The 18,581-nt window shown below is 45.6% G+C and overlaps 1 protein-coding gene across 12 annotated transcripts in view; it reads left to right on the forward strand.

The window, feature by feature from the left end:
- Positions 1 to 15,759, forward strand: part of Trim9 (tripartite motif containing 9) — a 106,899-nt gene extending 91,140 nt beyond the window's left edge. The window contains exons 9-14 of one of the 12 annotated variants that reach the window (XM_057782929.1): positions 4,499 to 4,687; positions 7,230 to 7,271; positions 7,662 to 7,685; positions 8,479 to 8,782; positions 11,240 to 11,402; positions 13,275 to 15,758. In XM_057782929.1, the coding sequence (XP_057638912.1) occupies positions 4,499 to 4,687; positions 7,230 to 7,271; positions 7,662 to 7,685; positions 8,479 to 8,782; positions 11,240 to 11,402; positions 13,275 to 13,337 (785 nt within the window). In that variant the 3' untranslated portion in view covers positions 13,338 to 15,758. Of the gene's footprint in view, positions 1 to 4,498; positions 4,688 to 7,229; positions 7,272 to 7,661; positions 7,686 to 8,478; positions 8,783 to 11,239; positions 11,403 to 13,274 lie in introns of all 12 variants that reach the window. The other 11 variants (XM_057782932.1, XM_057782931.1, XM_057782934.1 and 8 more) reach the window with 11 other exon arrangements.
- Positions 15,760 to 18,581: the final 2,822 nt, after the last annotated feature.

An 18,581-nucleotide genomic window follows, 5' to 3' on the forward strand; every position in this document is an offset into this window, starting at 1 on the left:
CTTTCTCACGCACTTGTCCCTTGTTCCTTGTCCTCCCGACAAGAGCAGGTTATTTCGCAGCCAGGGTACACGGCAGCAGAACTCATCTTTCCTGCCATCTGTGTGGCTCCCAGTGGCATCTTGTTTGCTGTGCTCTGAACCATATGAGGCTGTGGCCCAATGGCCGCTCAGTTTCAAAGCTGTGCCTGCCAGACAGGAAGACACCAGGGCTTCCACCAGGATGCTGGGGAAGCTCGTTTAGTGGATGCTGCATAGGAAACTTTAGTTGCTTTGCTCTTTCCCTTTGAGTCCCCCAAATAGCATATTAAAGATTGTTACTTGTCAGACCGGAGCGACAGCCCCCACCCAGGTGCTTAAGAGTGTCCCTTGCAGAGGATCCCAGTTCAGTCTGAGAACCCATTTTAGGCTGCTCACAGCCCTGTAACTCTGTCTTCATGAGATCCAATGTCCTCTCTTGGCCTGTGTGGACATTTTCACATGTGACATACACACATGTACATTTTTAAAAATGGAATAATTTACACATACAAATTATTCTACATCTTCTAATAATGTTTTAAGTTTTCAAATATTTAGAACTCTTTAGTACTCTGTTCATATTAGAATAAAAAATGCCACCCCCAGAAGTAGAAAACTTATCAAAGATAATTGACACATTTTCTACTGTTAATTTTCTTATAGTCAGTGCTCCTGCCAGCTTCATGCTTTTCAACTACCAAATTCTAACACATCATCTAGCCCATGATAGTTATTCAGTAAGTGTCAAACAAATAAAAGAAATCCCGTTACAAACAGCGTACACCACACAGGTGTTTTCTTCTTGATACTGAAAGTCAGTAAAGAGCATATGTGGTCCCCACTGAGTCTGTTTGAGTAAATCTCGATTGTCCCGTTTAAGCAGAGCCTTCTGCTATCAGCAGGGTCTCCACTCCAGGATCCAGGGAAGGGAACGAGCCCTAGGGAAGAAGAGGGAATCACCAGTCCTTGATAGAGCTGATCGGCAGTAAGAACATGTCTGCCTCTGAACACAGTTCTCGTCCTGGAGTTACCCATATGAGTGAGGTTGGGGAGATGGCTCGGTCAGTAAAGCACTTGTTAGTCCAGCACTGGGGAGAGAGAAAGACAGACGGGATAACTGAGGCTTGCCGGCTGACCAAACCAACCTAATAGGCAGACTCCAAGCCAATGAGAGACCTTGTCCCAAAGTACAAGATGGCATCTCCAGCTGTCCTCTAGACTCTGCTCTTGTGAGCACATAAACACACGTGCACACATACACACAGCATACACACCCACACACACACTATGTGAGTGCAGTCTCCACCCTCAGCCATGGACAGATACTTTTCTGCTTGTCTTTCCTACGGAGCAGCTCTCAATAAAGCTCAACCAGGCAGGGCTAGAGATATGCTACACACGATGAGGTAGTAGCACTGTCCTAAGACACCCTTCATCTTTCTCTAGTGATTGTCAGACAAGGACAATGATTGTGATCACAAGTACTAGCATCCCAGCCTGTGTTCTGGAAAACAAAACTAAAACCACATTCTTCTTTGTCTTCTCAATGGAATGTTGCCAGCCAAGGAGCCTTCTCTGAAGGCTGTTGAGATCGATAGCTGTGTTTGCATGAGAAGGCGAGGAAGTAGGATTCACTTTCTTCCTGCACCCCACAGTATAACACAGATTCCACACTGGGGTAGTTGTATTTATTTATGTTCAGTGTGAGTTAAACATGCTTTGGCTAACCGAGGAAGGGGTAATACTGTTCGCAATCTTGCCATGTTGTACTTAGGACCCCTTTGAACTTGTCTAGAGGAGCATGACCAGAAAGAAGATCTGTGTGCTAAAACATGGTTACCAATGTCTACGTAGCCCAGAAACGGATTAATGACTGGCATCAGATGCTTGCAGGATTGATTAGTGATCTGTCCCATTTGGCCTTTGAGAGTATCTGGTGAGTGGAACCCTGAAATGAGCATATCCAAGCCATAAAATCAGTAACTCCAAACACACAGTGCTGACTGGAGATCCATCCCTCAGGGGACTTCATGGGGAGCTTAGCGGTTCCTCCTCAGCTGTTTCTAAGTGGCCTAACTGCCCTGTAGACAACTGATCAAACACACCATGGGCCCATGGGAGAGGCACGGAGGGAGGCTCGCCCGTTAGTCTGACTGGAATTGGGTGGAAATGATCTTTTTTCTTTCCTCTAATTTGTTTGGAAAGTTCTCCTAGCAAGGTAGTTTGATTTTGTGTGGTTTGTTTTGTTTCATTTTGCTTAGAAAAATGGGAGATGATCCCGCCTGTTTGGTTATGAAAGATCTCAAAGGAAAAACAAAGAATGAATGGTTGTTGAACCTCTCTGCCTGGGTGGAGGACAAGCTTGAGAGTAAGATGAGTTGAGGAAAATGTGACTTATTGATAGGCAATCAATCAAACAACATAAAAGAATAGGGAAAAAGCTGTCTTGCTGCCATTATTAATCCCAGGAGAAGCCATGACTTCACTGAGCACCCCCACCTCAAAGTTCTTGGCACAGAGAATAAGAAGGGTGAGTGTTACTCATGATGGGCTTGAATCTGATCCCCAAATTATGGGTAGAGTACACGTCTCTCCATGGGTGTTCAGATCACTGCTCGGAGATCCAATATGCTCCAAATATTATTTTACCTTAATTTTGAAAGCAAACAGTGTCTGCAGTATAATGGATCGATTGTCACACATTTTCAAGCAAACTCTTGTGAATGAAAAGTTCACTGACACAAATACAGAGGCAAATGTCTTCTCTAGCTAAAAAGAGTCTGTGTCTGCTGGGTGGTCACATTCTAGATCTTTTCAGGAAACTAAGAAGTTAGTTTCCCTTTAAGTTGATTGTGACATAAATAATGGCGGGGGGGGGGGGGGCTGTGAGACAGCGCAGCAGATCTGGGTACCTGCCGCCAACTCTGACAATCTGAGTTCAGGCACTGGAACCCGCAGGACAGAAGTAGACAACCAGCTCCTGCAGGCTGTCCCCTAACCTCTGCACATGTGCTGTGGCTCTTGAGTGTGTACGTGCACATGTGCGCACACATACACACACACACACACAAATAGATAAATAAATAAATAAATAAATGGGAAGAACAATAATTTCTTTTTAATTTATTATATCTGTACAAAGAAATGATCAGACATCCCGAGTCACCCCAACTATATGAAGTTTAAGTAGAAACTTCACTCATTATTCTTGGGGATGTAAAGCTTTAGCTCCTATCCTTTTCTCTGATATTTGATTTATAGATAAAAAAATTAAATCTCACCTCAGGGCTAAGACCAGAGTCTGAAAAGCTAACATTAATATTGTGAGATTGGAAATGAAAACGAGGCTGCTGCTTTGCAGTGTTAAAACCTGCGGTCGCCCCTCTTATGAGGTCTCCAGACAGGATTATGTTCTACACACACACACTCGCGTACACACTGTTGCTTGAACCCACAGTGTGGTATTTTGATCAGAAACAGCTGTGTACAAAGACAAGTCACTAACAAGACAGTCCCAGTAACACCCACTGGTCACCAAAACAAAATTCCCTTTTCAATGAGAAAGTGTTTCCTTGAGGGTCTGGAGCCTGACGCCATCTCTACTTCCTGACACGCCATCTCTACTTCCTGACACGCCCTCTCTACTTCTGACACGCCATCTCTACTTCCTGACACGCCCTCTCTACTTCCTGACACACCATCTCTACTTCCTGACACGCCATCTCTACTTCCTGAATCTTCACTACTGAGCTGAGCTTACCAGGACTCCAGGCCGTGACCGAGACCTCCCTTTAATCCAATCGTGGCTGTCACACCAGGCCTTAGTGAGCAGCCGCAGACACCTCCCACCTGTGCACTCCCCCCCCCCGCCCACTCTGCTATTATTAGAGAACTGAGACAGGTTAAGTGGTGTCCATAGAACGTGAGAATAATTCAGAAACAAGAGTGGTCTCATCCCTCAGTTGTCGGGCCTGTATTTCTTCCTCCGTTCAAAGATCATGTCTTGAGTGCTCTAAGATTAAAACTATCTCTAGAAATTGAGGGAATGTGTTAGTAAAGAAAAAAATGTTCCACGGTTTCTAAAAGTTATCATGTCCTAAATAGAAGCTCTTTGAGAAACCATTGTTAAAAGCACAGTAACTTGAGGAGTAGTTGAAGAAAAAAAAAAAGATGTGGATTTCCTCGTCAATGGGTAAAATGTTCCTGAAAGTCTCAATGTTTCTCATGTAACATGCTTTTCTATTGCTAAAAGTCAGAGAACTTAAAATGGTTGCCAGTGGTGCTGGAGTGGTTGTCTGGTCTGGGTTCCCGACCCACGGAGAATTCCCAGGCTCAGACACACGGGTTTGCTAATACCTGTGGGTGGCTCCTGCCGGGCTGATGAATGTTTGTGTGATCGCTGGCTGAGGCAGGCTTTGGGAACCTGGCCCGGGCAGCCAGCAGATATCTGATCTCTGGTTTGCATTGATCTTACATTTAGACACAGATTCAGAAGAACAGACCCTCCCTTTTCCAGTGCCTTCGGAAAGATTGCCGCTCCGTAGAATGAGTCCCTTCTCCTCCACCCTTAATCTGCAACCCAGCTTCCCCGGGAGATCCTACTTTGATTTCCGATCCTCACCCCATCAGCTGAGCTTGCACTCTTCCTTGCAGTCTCTCAATGCACCCGGTGAGCTGAGCTGTTGGATCTTTCCCTTCATCTCTGTGTCTTGGAGGCATCTCTGAAAAACGTGTGTCGTTCTTGCCATCTGTGTGCGTGGTGGTAGTGGTGGGGTGTGGGGGGGTGACTTGTGTCTGTGTCTGTGGCTTCCAGTGTGGCTGAGGGAGCTTTCTGGCATTCTTGTTTGTATGGTGGAACGACCCACCCCAGAGCTGTGGTCCATGTGTGATGGCATTGGAACGGGATGCGCCAAGTTGTACCACCATGGAAAACTTGCTCTTCATCACATGCAGCGCCATAGCACGGCATAGGCACTGGCTGAGTAGAGGCCATGGCAGTAGTGTGGAGGTTTGCAACCTTCTGGATCCAGGAAACCAGCTGTGTCTGGGAGACTGGATCGGTGCATCCAGCCTGGAGTGGTCTGATTAAACATAGACTCAAGAGATCTTTACTGACAAAAATAAAACAAAAAGCAAAGCAAAACAAAAAACCATGCCAATAGCAGAATACATCCTACAAAGCAAGGGAAGCAGAGAGCAGGAAATTAAAACATTTTCTGCAAAGGCCGCCATGCACCTGGTAGGACTATAGGCCACAGCAGGTCACTTTCCCTAGCAAAGGGTAGGAGCCACTGTTGGCCGAATTAGAAACCCTTCCTCATGACGCCAAGGGCCAGAGATCCTATAATCAAAATAAGCGGCCTCAGGAAGTTGCTCACAGCCAAAATGCAGCAGAGCTTATGGTTGCGTCCTGCAAAGCTAGATTCAAGTTATTTTGCAGTGAGCTCTGTCTAGCAAGCAGAATCAAATTCCTAAAACGCAGAGCTAGCTGATCTCTTCGGGGCTATATTGTAATCACGGATACATAATGCCCATCTCACGTTCCCAGGGGGTACTTTGGGGTTTTATTTTATCCCTTTGGCTCATACCACATCCTGGAATGAAGAAGGCCACAGCATGACGGCGCAAAAAGGATGCAGGGACTTCGAGCTCCCTTGAACAGTGACATTTTTCTTGTGTTTTTCTGTTTCTTGTTTTTCTGTGCACTACTGGCTTTTCCCACATGCTTTGTTATGGAGCCCTCTGCTTGTCTCTAATGTACCAAAACACTGTTGCAGTCTTTGTAATGTATATTGTCTCAAGAATAAAATGAAATGAAATGAAATGTCGGGTCCGGGTACTTGGCAGGTGTATTTAATAGCCTTGTTCTGGTTGTATCATTGAATCGTAAATGGATGATGTTGTCTTTAAATTGGTAGAAAAAGAGTCCAGAGTATTTGTTTTTAAAAAAGACCCCACAAGGCACGATTCATTTAAAAATTTTGAAAGCCCTATTCAGATTCCACAAATTTACTTCCAAATCTGGATATGAAATGTGGTTTTGAAATTCTTTATAGCCCATACTTACTGTGTTCCAGTTCATAATGAGGAATTGAAAAGGCAGCTGGCAAAAAAAGTTAAACATAAAAAAAATCAACTGAGCCGGAAGAAGATGAATGTATCCCAGAATAAAGTAAGCTGAGCAAGAGAAGGTTTTAACATTTAAATTGATAACCCGGAGCTCTTTTATAGGAAGTAATTCTTGTAAAATTCTTTCAAGTCAGCACCTTATCTTCCAATTGTTTTAGAAATTAGTTTATTAGGACAATACTAAATTGCAAAAGTTTGCATGATTCTTTCCACCAAAGATTCCCATTTCTTAGACCAGGGCTCGACATCCCTGGGAATTGTAGGTCATACACCTGTGGACACTTTCAGTCCAAGTCACTTTCCTCCTCCTTCACACGGGTTCTCATCAGAAGGGAACCAAAAAAAAAAAATTTAAAAAAAGGGAAACCAGACGTTAGGGAAGATGAGAGCAGAAGTCCCGCAAGTGATTCCTATATAGCTCCGAGCCCACGTCCCACCCCACGTCAGCCTTCCTCCCCTCCCTCCGATGAGAAGAGCTGCTGTAGCAAAGTGAGCTAAGAAGGAAAGTAATCTTTGTTGTCAGCGCAGTCGATTCGTGTGATTGTTGATTACGAGGCATTCATAGCAGACATGTAGATTCCACACTTCTTTACACGTGGAATGCTTGCCCTGCCCTCATCACAGCAAATAAAGGCTTCCTGCCATAAGCCAGTAGGAAATCAAAAATCAGTAGATTATTGCCCCAGAGCAGAGTTACCACTACCGGGTGATTTTTTTTCTACTTCTATTGAGCAACTTTTTCTCATCTTAAGACAGTTGAGCTCCTCAGCTTGCAAACGTTAGTGTATAAAATTGAACCAGAAAGACAATGAACATTTAAGCTGCAGCATTTAAAGCCAGTTGGACAAAGATTTTGCCAAGATGTAAAAAGATGAACTTTTCATTTGGAGAGAGCACAAAAGCAATATATACCGAGCAAAGGAACACAAAAAGGGCTTTGGTTTTTTTGTTTTTTGTCTATTTTTTTTTTATGAATCAGGCCTCTGGGGACCATACTCGGTTGTGCTTTCTAAGTGAATGCAAATGGCTTTTATGAACCTGGTTGTCCCTTCACAGCCTTGATGTGTAGTATCTTTTTATAGGATGCAATTTTGAGACACAGTCTGCATCTTACTCTCAATTAGGCAAGTATACCCACTGTAATTGTTACTTTCGCCTGTGTGACTGCTACGCTCAATTCCTTTGCAAAAGAAATGGTGGTGGCTTTGTCATGTCAATAAAATTTTCCAAATGTCATTCTAACTCCATTATAACAGTTTCTCAATTTCTTAGAAAATGCTTGTCTTTTTTTTTTAACATTATACCTTAATACCCCTTTCTTCTACATCAATTGCAAAACACTCTTTCTGAGCGCTGAATGTCAGTCGTGGTACGAGTCGGCCGGCTGTTGTGTGTGTAATGTTCTCAGTGGAGCCCTTGTTGGTATTAGTCTATCAAAAGAAACGTGTTTTCTTGTCAATGTCAATTTTGCTTCCTGTTTCTCTCCCCCATGCCTTGCATTGGAATGACCACAGTTGACATTAAAAAGCTGCTGGCAGGTATGGACTAACATTATTCTCTTACACATAGCAGAGGCAAAGCGCATGCGAGGGGCGGCAGGCTCAGCACCTCAGCCTCTGACCTCTCGGGATCGCTCTTTCAGACGATATGTAGAAACTGGGCACAGCTGTGTATATAAACGCCTCACCCTGTCTGCACCTAACGTCCAAACTGCTTCTGCAATGTCTATTAGATGCCAGTTTTAGGAGTAACACTTATTTATAACTTATCTATAAGTTATAAAGGAAGCAATCTCTCCTGCAAGCAAGCCACATGACAATTAGTTTATGTTGCTTTGCAGCTTCACGATTTGGGTGAGCAGGTATGAGGGCTGTGGGAGCTTTCCCGCACTTCTGCCCAAGCGTATTTCCTGATTTCACTCAGTGTGTTCTATCCCTCCTCCATCCAGGGTTATAGATCTAGCCTCCCTGCCTCAGGGCTACACAGGCATCCTAGCATGCCCCCATACCCTCTATGTCTCTGGTGCACTGGCTCGCCAGTCGCCAGGTGAAGGGGCTCGATGCTACTTCACTCCTGGATCAACTGACTGGGAGTGCAGTCTAAGCCAGGTAACTCTGCTGACTTGGTCCTGTGTCCTCCGTCTGCTCCCCTGGTGCAGACTATCATCCCCCAGGATGTGCCCCATCTATCTGTTCACTTACGGTGACTCAGGCCCCAGAAACCTCCCTCCTGCATGGCAGCATGAAAATGTGACACTATGTGTCACGCTGCCTGGATGCGTGCTATGATACGTGAAGCCATCCCAATAACTCGCCTCCCTTCTGTCCTCAGTGGCTTGGTTTGCATTTGACCCGGGCTCAGCACACTCGGACATCATCTTCTCCAATGACAACCTGACGGTGACGTGCAGTAGCTACGACGACCGGGTGGTGTTGGGGAAGACGGGCTTCTCCAAGGGCGTCCACTACTGGGAGCTAACCATAGATCGCTATGACAACCACCCTGATCCAGCGTTTGGCGTGGCTCGCATCGACGTCATGAAGGATGTGATGTTGGGGAAGGACGACAAAGCGTGGGCAATGTATGTGGACAATAACCGGAGCTGGTTCATGCACAACAACTCGCACACCAACAGGTACCCTGCAGCCCCACGCCAAGCCTTCTTCATGGTGGCTTGGGGACAGGAGGGAGAGCCCTAGTTCAACACCCTACACGGACAGCACTAGGAAGCAGGGCAGATGGTCTTCATCCACAGCACAGGAGCTCCCATGCTAGGAAATCTCTAGGATGGTCCACTCAGCTGGTTTCTACATCACAGAGGGGTAGAGTCATGTGACTTCTCCTTGGGCCCTCACGGTCAAATTCCACTCAGGGCTACAAAAGAAAACCCAGACTTAGAACTTACCAGAAAAGTGTTTTAAAGGGTCAAGGTACTTAATTCTTTCTGAATCTCAGTTTGTCAATCCTCCAAATTCGTATAAGAATATGTTTCCATGCAGGAGTGGTCTGAAGACGACTTGAGATGAGATATGCACTAGTGCCCCACTTTGGAAGTACCTGGAAATGGAAGCCTTTGTTCTTATTGTCATTATCACCAGTACTGCTTCTCAGAATAGAAGCCATTAACTAAGCTTGGTATTAGGGATACCTGCGTGGATAGCTTTAAACTTGAACTTACTTGTTACTGTGTGTATTACAGCATCGGGTTTGCTGAAGAAAGAGGATATAGTATCTCCTGAAGAAATGTCCTTTATCACCAAAATACAGACAGTTCCAACTGTCTATGTTTTATAATTTCCTTTTCCATTTATTTCTGTTTTCTTCAAACATATTTTTCTCCTATCTTCTGGGTCAAAGGTGTCTTTTCATGGACACTGGTCTGTCTTATTCTCAAACATTCCCCCAGGATACACTCTCTTTGGCATCTCTGAAAAAGCTATCCCCTGTGTTCAGTGAGATCAAAGGAAGAAAGGGCCCAGCAGGGGCAGAATAATGACTTTGCTATTTCAGCTCCTCTTGTAGCTCACCACTGACCCTTCATAGCCAGGGAGCTCCCAGAGCCTCCTGGCCCATGGACACACTCTGTCCAGCTCTATTCAAGTATGTCTTCCTGGTCATCCCTTGAAGTGAGCACACAAAGCATGTATATCTTGCTATCAAATCCAACAGGACCTAGACAGCAGCTATCTTCAGTGATTGACATTCGGGAGGGGCTCTGTCACTAGATTTCTGACACCATCACCTAAGCACTTGGGTTTAGCCCCTTGATTTTGGAGTGAACATAAGAACAGCGCCATGACACACTGCAGAAAAGCACATTCCAGAAGCTGAACACCTCTGCTTGCATGCAAGCTGCATGTCCCTTGTGCTGTTGCTGGCGAATCTGTCACTGGCAGAGATGGAGTCTGTAAGCCTGTCTGTGAGTGACGGTGTCCAGTCTGTCTTCTGCATGCCAGAGAAAAATGATGCTGATACATTTCTGTGCTCTGCTGAGATGAAGTTCAGTTTTGCGAGGTCTTAAACTCAGTGGGGGAAAAGAGGTGTGGCCGTTCCTATCTAAGTGTCCTGTGAAACCATCAGTGGCAACAGAAGACACAGATCTTTGTACGTTGGTCCTCAGGTTTCTGGAAATCACTGCATTCCCTGTAGTATAGCTGTGTCTCGGGGAAGCATCTACTTCAATGCTGTCGTGTTTACAGAACCATGCTAATGCCTTCTTTCTAATTCTACATGCCGAAAGATTAGCATCTTTCCAGAGTGTGTCTACCTGAGTCCAGTAGCTCACGCACATGTTCTGGGCTCCACCTAAATAAGTGCTCCTTTGTTTTGGCTTTCGGATTACGTCACTCTGTATTAAATGCTGCTAAATTCACACCATTTATCCAAAGTGTGCCATACAGCTGATGTGCTGTATGAAAGGCTCCTTTGGCCCGGGCTTCTGTATTCAATTTTTTTCTGCTATAGCTCAGTGGTAGAGATTCCATGTGTACCAGTTCACGCTCAGCAAGGCACAGTAAACAAGGGGTTGTCATGAGGGGTGGCTGTCTCCACAGGGAATTGGGAATTTGGGGGAGCAAAAAAAAATCTAAATCATATTTTCATATGTAAAGCATTAATACACCAAATATAAATAGTATACGGTGTATCTGAGGCTTTAAAGTTTTATGTGAAAAGGGTTTCTTAGAGCAAAAATATGTGCAAAAAAAAGCTGAGCTGGGGGAAAAACTTAAACAGGTTTCAAAACTCTGCTTTGGCTAGGCCTGATGGGACAGGTCTGTAGTTCCTTCTACTTGGAAAGTTGTGGCAGGACAATTCCAAGTTTAAGGCTTGCCTGGGCTGTGGTGGAAGTTCAAGGCCAGCCTGGAGACTTTGGTAAGACCCTGTCTCAATTAAAACTTAATTAAAAAATTAAAAAGAGAGCTGGGGATAAAACCAGTGGCAGAGCGCTTGCCTACCGTACATGAGGCCCTAGGGTCAATCCCCGGTATCAAATATCGAAAGCAAAACTAAAGAGGGGTTCCACAAACCAAAATGGGGAGATTTAAGAATGGCAACGAGCTGATGAGACTCCACCCCCCCCCTTTTCCCACAGAACCGAAGGGGGGATCACAAAAGGCGCCACCATCGGGGTCCTCCTCGACTTAAACAGAAAGACGTTAACATTTTTCATCAACAATGAGCAGCAAGGTCCCATCGCCTTTGAGAACGTGGAGGGCCTGTTCTTTCCTGCTGTCAGCCTGAACAGGAATGTGCAGGTGAGCACCAGGGCCCGGGACTAACGGCAGCTTGCTGGGGCTGCTTCAAAGTCTGCTGGGGGCAGTAAAGTCCCCACAGTCCCAAGATGCACCAGCAGCCCCTCCCCGTGTCCTTGCCATGCTCCGGCTAACCACCCATAGGAAACACAAACTGTCTCTACCCTGTCTATCCATGCTTTGCTCTGGTTTCATCTCTAAATAGAATTGAGTGACTTGGACAGACTGGCAGGGAAGCCATTGAGATGGTTCCTAGGGAGCACCAGGGATGCCCAAGAAAAGCAAACCTTAGAACCTTATCAGAGAGTGGGAGAAGCTTCGCTCTCATTCGCTCTGCCTTGTGCTGTTGACTGGGAAGCACGGGTTGCCTAGGAGTTAGTTACTTGCAGTTTCCTGTAGATACCAAACAGCAGATTCTCCTCGCTCCTTTCCTTAGCAGATATCTACAGGGTCCCTTTAACAAGCCAGGATCTGCTGTAAATATTAGATATCCAACAGTGGAAAAGAAAAAAAAAAAGAAACAGATACAAAGCTTCCCCTCCCTAAGCTTATATTCCAGTTACAGACATTAAGCGATATCCACAATGGGGTTATTTATAAGATACATCAGAGGGTCAGTGTCAGGTAAGGGGATCAGCAGCACTGAGGATGTGCTAAGCAGTCACAGCCCTAACCATGTGGGCTGGCCTTATTGTGGTCACTGCTGATCTGAATCCTGAAGGAGAAAGGTGGGGTTTTCCAAACAGAAGGCATAACCCAACCTTAGAAGTTTCTTAAGCACGAGGGGCTCTGGATGGGCGGAGAAAGGCAAAGAGGCTGGTGGACTGGAGCAGGGAATAGTGAAGGGGGTGTTTCGGAGCTTGCAAGGGGTGCGGGTGGTGCCCCATCACTGCTATAATCCAGGACTTCACAGCCCCCCCCACAAGTTGGGAGTTGGACCTCTCATTACCCGACATAAACCTCACTAGCCTTAAAATAGGACTTGGAAATCACATCGAATCCCTGCAGAGGATTCATGCCCCCCCTACAGCCGCAGCCTTGAAGCTCTTTTATTTAAATTTGAATTACTGTCTATGAGCACATGCAGTAAAACCACTTACAACCCAGCAACACCTGCCTTCGGCTTCCTGCCAGTAGGTGGGACTGTCTGGGGGGCGGGAGTTAAACTCTTCAGAGCCGCCTGCACATCAGAAGACGGAAAGCTTAAACTGCCGTAGAAGTGAATCTAAGGAAAAACTCACTCGAAGTTGTCCACCTTTTCAGCCATGTCCCTTCCAAACACTATCATACTAGCCATGCTTCGGGCCTTCAAGGACGTTCTCAAGTCTTTTGACAGACTCTTGGCAGGGATGGTCTGGGCAAGAAGAGGGAAGGGGCCATGTTTATGAAATGCTTCCAGTCTTTCCCCATAGCTATTCACCGTAGTTGGAGGTTGACTAGAAGTTGGTGCAGCAACATAAGTGCCCGTGTTTCTTCCTACTAAAGTCCTTCGTTCAATCCCAGAAAGAAAGGCTTGTCCACACCAGGAACTCACCAACAAGCTAATACAATCTTTGTCCATAGACTTGGGCAATAGTCACTATGTGTAGAAGTGTCCCTGCCTGCAGATGAGGGCCTTACCTTCAGCCAAAAGAAAGTGCAGTCCCCCAGAATACTTTAAAAGAAATGGGGATTGTGTCTCTTGGGTTTGGAAACCCACCATGGTGGCCAGGCTCTTACTGCAGCTAGAATCCTGCTAGAAGTCCCTATAGAGTCTTCTAGGATATAAGTTCAAAGACATGAATGGGCCCTTACCAAGTTGAGGGCACACAAACTGCGCTGTGACTGGACGAATGTAAGCACACATCCTGCATAGCTTACAGTCTCATTCCCCAGGTCACGCTGCACACTGGGCTTCCGGTACCCGACTTCTACTCCAGCAGAGCTTCCATAGCCTAAGGGTGTGCTGTGGAGGCACTAGCTGTCCCTGAGAGGGACAGCATGGAGCCACCGGCCTCGGCAGATGCAGAGTTGGTAGAAGACAGAGACGGAGAAGAACAGCCGGTCCTCTACCATCTTCGCCCCTACAGCTCCACCCCTTTCCCATGAGCCTCTCTGCATCACTCACCTGAGCTCCTCCCCTCATCCAGACGTTCTAACCCACAGAGGACCTCGGCAGCCCACCGTTCCCTTCGTTTCCACTTTCACTTGTTGCTTTTCTTTCATTTAGGGTTTGTTTTTGTTTGTTTGTTTTTAAATGCAGATAGAGTCCGTTCTGTTTCTTTTCTGATCATGTTTTGCTGACTTACCTACCTAACTGGCCCTGCCAAGAGAAAATCCTCCTAGAAACCTTTTCCTTAAGCTTTGGTTCACACAAAGATGTTATAGGAGAGCAGGTAGGAAAGAAGTCGAATTCAGAGTTTGCCATTTGACTCCTAGAATGTTCTCACCCTATTTCTTGTCAAGCAACGTCAGCTCTTCAAGGCTATTTCTCGGGAGGTGGGCAGAGTGCACCTGGCACCCACAAGTCGTAACCACACCCTGAAGCACACACAAATGTATCAGCGACACAAGGTCACAGCAGGGTGAGACTATTCAAATGTGCTCCAGACACTGGGCAGGCCCGGGGACTCAATTTGATTCGTTTAGTTAATACAAGTTTTTAATTAAGAATACCATGGACCCGGCACTGTTCCAGACTCTAGAATTCTGTATTCTAGACACTGGGGAGGCACCGGGGAAAAGGTGGCCAGTCTATCTTCCTGGAACGTATACTCTGGAAGGAGAACAAAGCAAATAACTTCAAGTTGTTCTAAGTACAAAAGTCAAGAATCAAAGAAGGTGTCGTGAACAAATCCTTAGATTGATGCTGAACCCACGCACTCCGGCCGTCACACCAGACGTGTACCAGCCCAGTGCTTTTCCCACCGCGCTATCTGAATTATGGTCCTTGTTGCCACTCATCACAGCCCTTCTTTGGCAGAAATGATGTCAGCATTGCCACTCATTATGCTGCAGTCATAATAAGCCTTAAAAAAAAGAATGCTAAAAACAAAATGACCAGAGAACACAGGACCCTGTCACAGTACTGGGGCTCCGACGTCGCAGGCCACAACATTTACATTCTCAGGACAAACACACTCCATGTCTACTCTCTGTGCCTGTTACAAACGAGAATCCACACCCACTGCTGCCACAGCCTGACATCCATGGAAGCTCGAAGTGGGTTTGGGAAAGCATGAGCATGGATGTCATCCCTGGGATTGACTGAATATCCATGCTTCCTGCTCCCTAACACGTACCCTTCGGAAGCTTTCTTTTGGCGTGACATTTTAGAGAGCGTAGGGCCTGAAAACAAACTTCTGATGAGTTGCCTAAATACTTTCCACTGAGCCACGAAACCGACTCGAACAAGGGTCAGACAACAGAGGTGGGATGGGAGAGCTGGCGTTGCTTCGGCAAAAAGCAATCTCTGTAAATAGCTCATCCTCTACTCTTGTGCTTCTCCCAAGTCATCTGTCGTTATGATGTTTTTCTAGTTAGAATCTAATTTATTGAATGGGTGCTATCCTGTCTGTGTCTGTCTCGGGTTCCCGTGGCTCCAGAACATGGTTGCAGGACAACACTAGCTTGGTCTTTGATTTGCTCCTGTGAGACTCGATGGCTGGGCCGCTAGTTACTCTCTTTATTAAATCTACCCCGCTGGTTAGAGTTCTAGTGACTTGTAACAAATAGTTTACACTAACTACAACTATAGATGCACACAGCTACTGTGCTAGAAAAAGAAAAAAAAAAAACCTGTCATTCCTGGTATGCCAATAAAGGGTTTTTATGAGAGGAAAATGTCTCCAGAGAAGTTCTTTCTTTCTTAGTTTGTACATATTTGGTGTCACACTTCGCCTTTATCTGGGTAGTATTCCTCTAGCAAAGTGTGACCAGAAAGTCCCCAGCGATCTTGAAAGAATGTTCTCCATATATGTCCATGAGAACATTGCTGTGCCTCTGGATTTTGCACATCCCCTAAGCTTATCTTGATATGAAGTGTGCACATTTGGAATACTTTAGCGTGTGCCTGCACATGCTGAGATTTTACTCTAATAAGCTGCTTCTCAAATGGCCACAAACTGTACTGCAGAATATCAGCGAGCATCTCTGGCTCCTGTACCTTTAAAATAGCTAAATAAACAATTGTTTTCATGCAATCGCAACACTACCGATCACCTTTTAGTTTTATTAGTGCTTTTCAGTGAACCAACTTGTTTCTTATTAAAAGGAAAGCAGGGGACTGGAGTGATTTCTCAGTCAGTAAAGCGCTTGCTGGACCGCAGTCTCCAGAAGCCAAGTAAAACAGCCAGATATAGTTGCCACTCTGTAATCTCTGCACGGGGTGAGGTGGGGGTGGAGACAGGAGGTGCCCTGGGACTTGCTGGCCATCCAGTTTAGCATGCTTTGCAAGTTCTAAGACAATAAAAAAAAAACCTCAAATATATACATATATACATACATACACACACATACATACATACATAAAATATACAGTAGATGGCACCTGGGAAATGATTCCTGAAGGTGTTCCCTGGTCTCCACACAGGCTGGTTTCTGTCCGGTTTTTTCCTTGCCCCCTAGTGGGGCACATTTTTCTGCTTCTTTTATTTGTCCCCCTCTTTCCCTGCCAAGTTTTTCTCTCCTCACTGTCTAATGAAACCGTTAGCTGCTCTTTATTCCTCTCCAGTGCAAAGGTTAATGGACTATCTCTTCCCGACGCTTTCTCACAGGAATGGTAATGACTTGCCAGTAATCACCCTATTTTCTGGAAATGGTGTCCTTTCTTCCGCCTCTCATATACGCATTTCTCTTTCACCCATGATCTCTATTCGCAGATCTAGAGAGGGGTTGCTATTGGATCCAGATCTCTGGTAAGAATAAAGGGGACCATAGTAATTGAACAAGTAAGTTCTCGGGTGCGTCCCACCACCTTCCAATCTTTATAGACATAAAAGAGGCAACTGTACACATTGCAGCTACTTCTACCAAGCCTGGGACGTAGACAGTCACAGGCCTTGCAAGTAGCATCCTTAACTGAGACTACCTAGATCTTTCATTTCTCTGAAGAACCAGCTTTGGGGGACAAACTTAGAATTTGGGGTGCTGGGTATGAGTGAACAGTTGGAGCACCCAACCAAGCAACAGTCCAGACCTTTTGATCTGTGACCTCTCCACCCTGCCAACATGAACGAAAATCAAGGCTACTTGAACAGAAGGGCTGCCATACATTCAGACAGTGGGCCTACCAATCTACAGCAGCTTCTAGGTGGCTGATGGGCAAATGGAGCAGCTAAAATACCGCATGAGCTATCATGAACAAAGGAATGGTTTTGGGGGAAGGTTGGATCAGGATGGCCCATGATTTTAGCACGCTATTCATTCTCTTTGGCTTTTAAGATAGAGTTTCACTATATTGCCTTGGCTGGCCTGAAACTCACTTTGTAGACCAGGCTGACCAAACTTGCAAAGATCCTCCTGCCTCTGCTTCTAGAGTGTTGAGTTTACAAGCATGCACACCATGCCCAGGCCAGACAGTCTTAAACTGAAAAACTGTTTGTTTTCAGAAGCTTCTATTTGATATTGTCAGACTGTGACTGGTCATGAGTGACTAAAACCACAGATGACAAAGCTGAGAAAAACAGGGGGATGGTAGGCAGAGATCGCTTGTTCCCTCCTGGCCGCCTAGACCATGAAATAATCACACAGAAACTATATTATTTGCAATACTGTTTGGGCGATAGCTTAAGTGTATTTCTGGCTTACTCTTATATCTTAAATTAACCCATTTCTATTCATCTGTGTATCGCCGTGTGGCTGTGGCTTACCAGGTAAAGTTCCATCTGGCACCTGTCTCTGGCGGGGCTACATGGCTTTTCCCTGACTCTGCCTTCTTTCTCCCAGCATTTAGTTTAGTTTTCCCCGCCTAGCTCTATCCTGCCCTATCACAGGCCAAAACAGTTTCTTTATTCATTAACTGATAAAAGCAACACATATACAGAAGGGCCTCCCATACCACGGGATGACGTGTCTGCACAGCAAATGGGGCACACAGGGAGGAGAAGCATAAGAAAATGCTTTGGGTGGTAAGATGAAAGACCTGCCAAACATAAAAATGAATTCTTGAGTAGCCTCTACTCTCTGCATCCTCAGACAACTCAAGAGCAGGGAAATCCACTGGCAGTAGCTGGAGGTGAATGCCTGGGTTCTGGTTCATACCATGAGGGCTGTGTGTACCCAGACGAGTGATGGCATTCACCCACAGTGTCCACTCCCTAAAGTGGAGGTGATCACACAGTTGTTCTGAGGGTTTAGTCAAATGATATTATCTACAACACTTACAAGAGTGCCAGGCTACTCTGTTGCGAACTGAAACCTACTCCCAGAGGAGGGAGGAGTTCATGAGACTCAAGTAAACAAAAACTTGCAAGTCCAAGAACGGCTAAACCAAGATTGGCGAAGCTGGTCTGAGGCTATACATGACAGTACAGGCAGTCAGCAGTTGCTGGGGAGTCACGACTCTCTCACTGGCCCGGCTTCTCGCAACTCTGAAGTCTGCCTGGAGCTCCTGGGATGCAGTTTTCCTGAGTCAGGACTCATTCCTGGCTTTTCAGTGATGTGGCTGCCTTTGAATCATCCACGATCCTGTAAACAACCCCAACGAACTCATTGAATCACTAGGCTGGACTTGGTTGGAATTGTTCCTCTCATACCTTATATGGGATGAATAGATGTTCGCTGACATCTTGTAAGAAATGCTTCAAAGCTCCTAACGATTAGCAAGACCTCAACTGAGGGTCTGTGATGACTTTTATCACCGTGTTCTGACAAAATATGTACCTGGTGGCGTTTTTACAAAAGTGATCAGAAGAGTATAATAATTCCCAAAACAGCTACAGCATAACTTAAAAAATTAATTGAAATTTTCATATATATTGAACAGGGAACTACAAAGGAGATGACAAAGATTATTTTAAAATGGTGAAAAATATTATTCAGAAATTGTCAACTAGGATGCGGGAGATGGCTCAGCAGGTAAGGATCTTGCCACCAAGTCTGATGTCCTAAATTCGCTCCCTGGGACCCACACAGTGGAGGGAGAGAGTCACCTCCCACAAACTCTTCTCTGACATCAATACTGGCACCATGGTGTGCCCACTT

The sequence above is a fragment of the Chionomys nivalis genome, chromosome 10, assembly GCF_950005125.1.
Source record: "Chionomys nivalis chromosome 10, mChiNiv1.1, whole genome shotgun sequence".
Lineage (NCBI taxonomy): Eukaryota > Metazoa > Chordata > Mammalia > Rodentia > Cricetidae > Chionomys > Chionomys nivalis.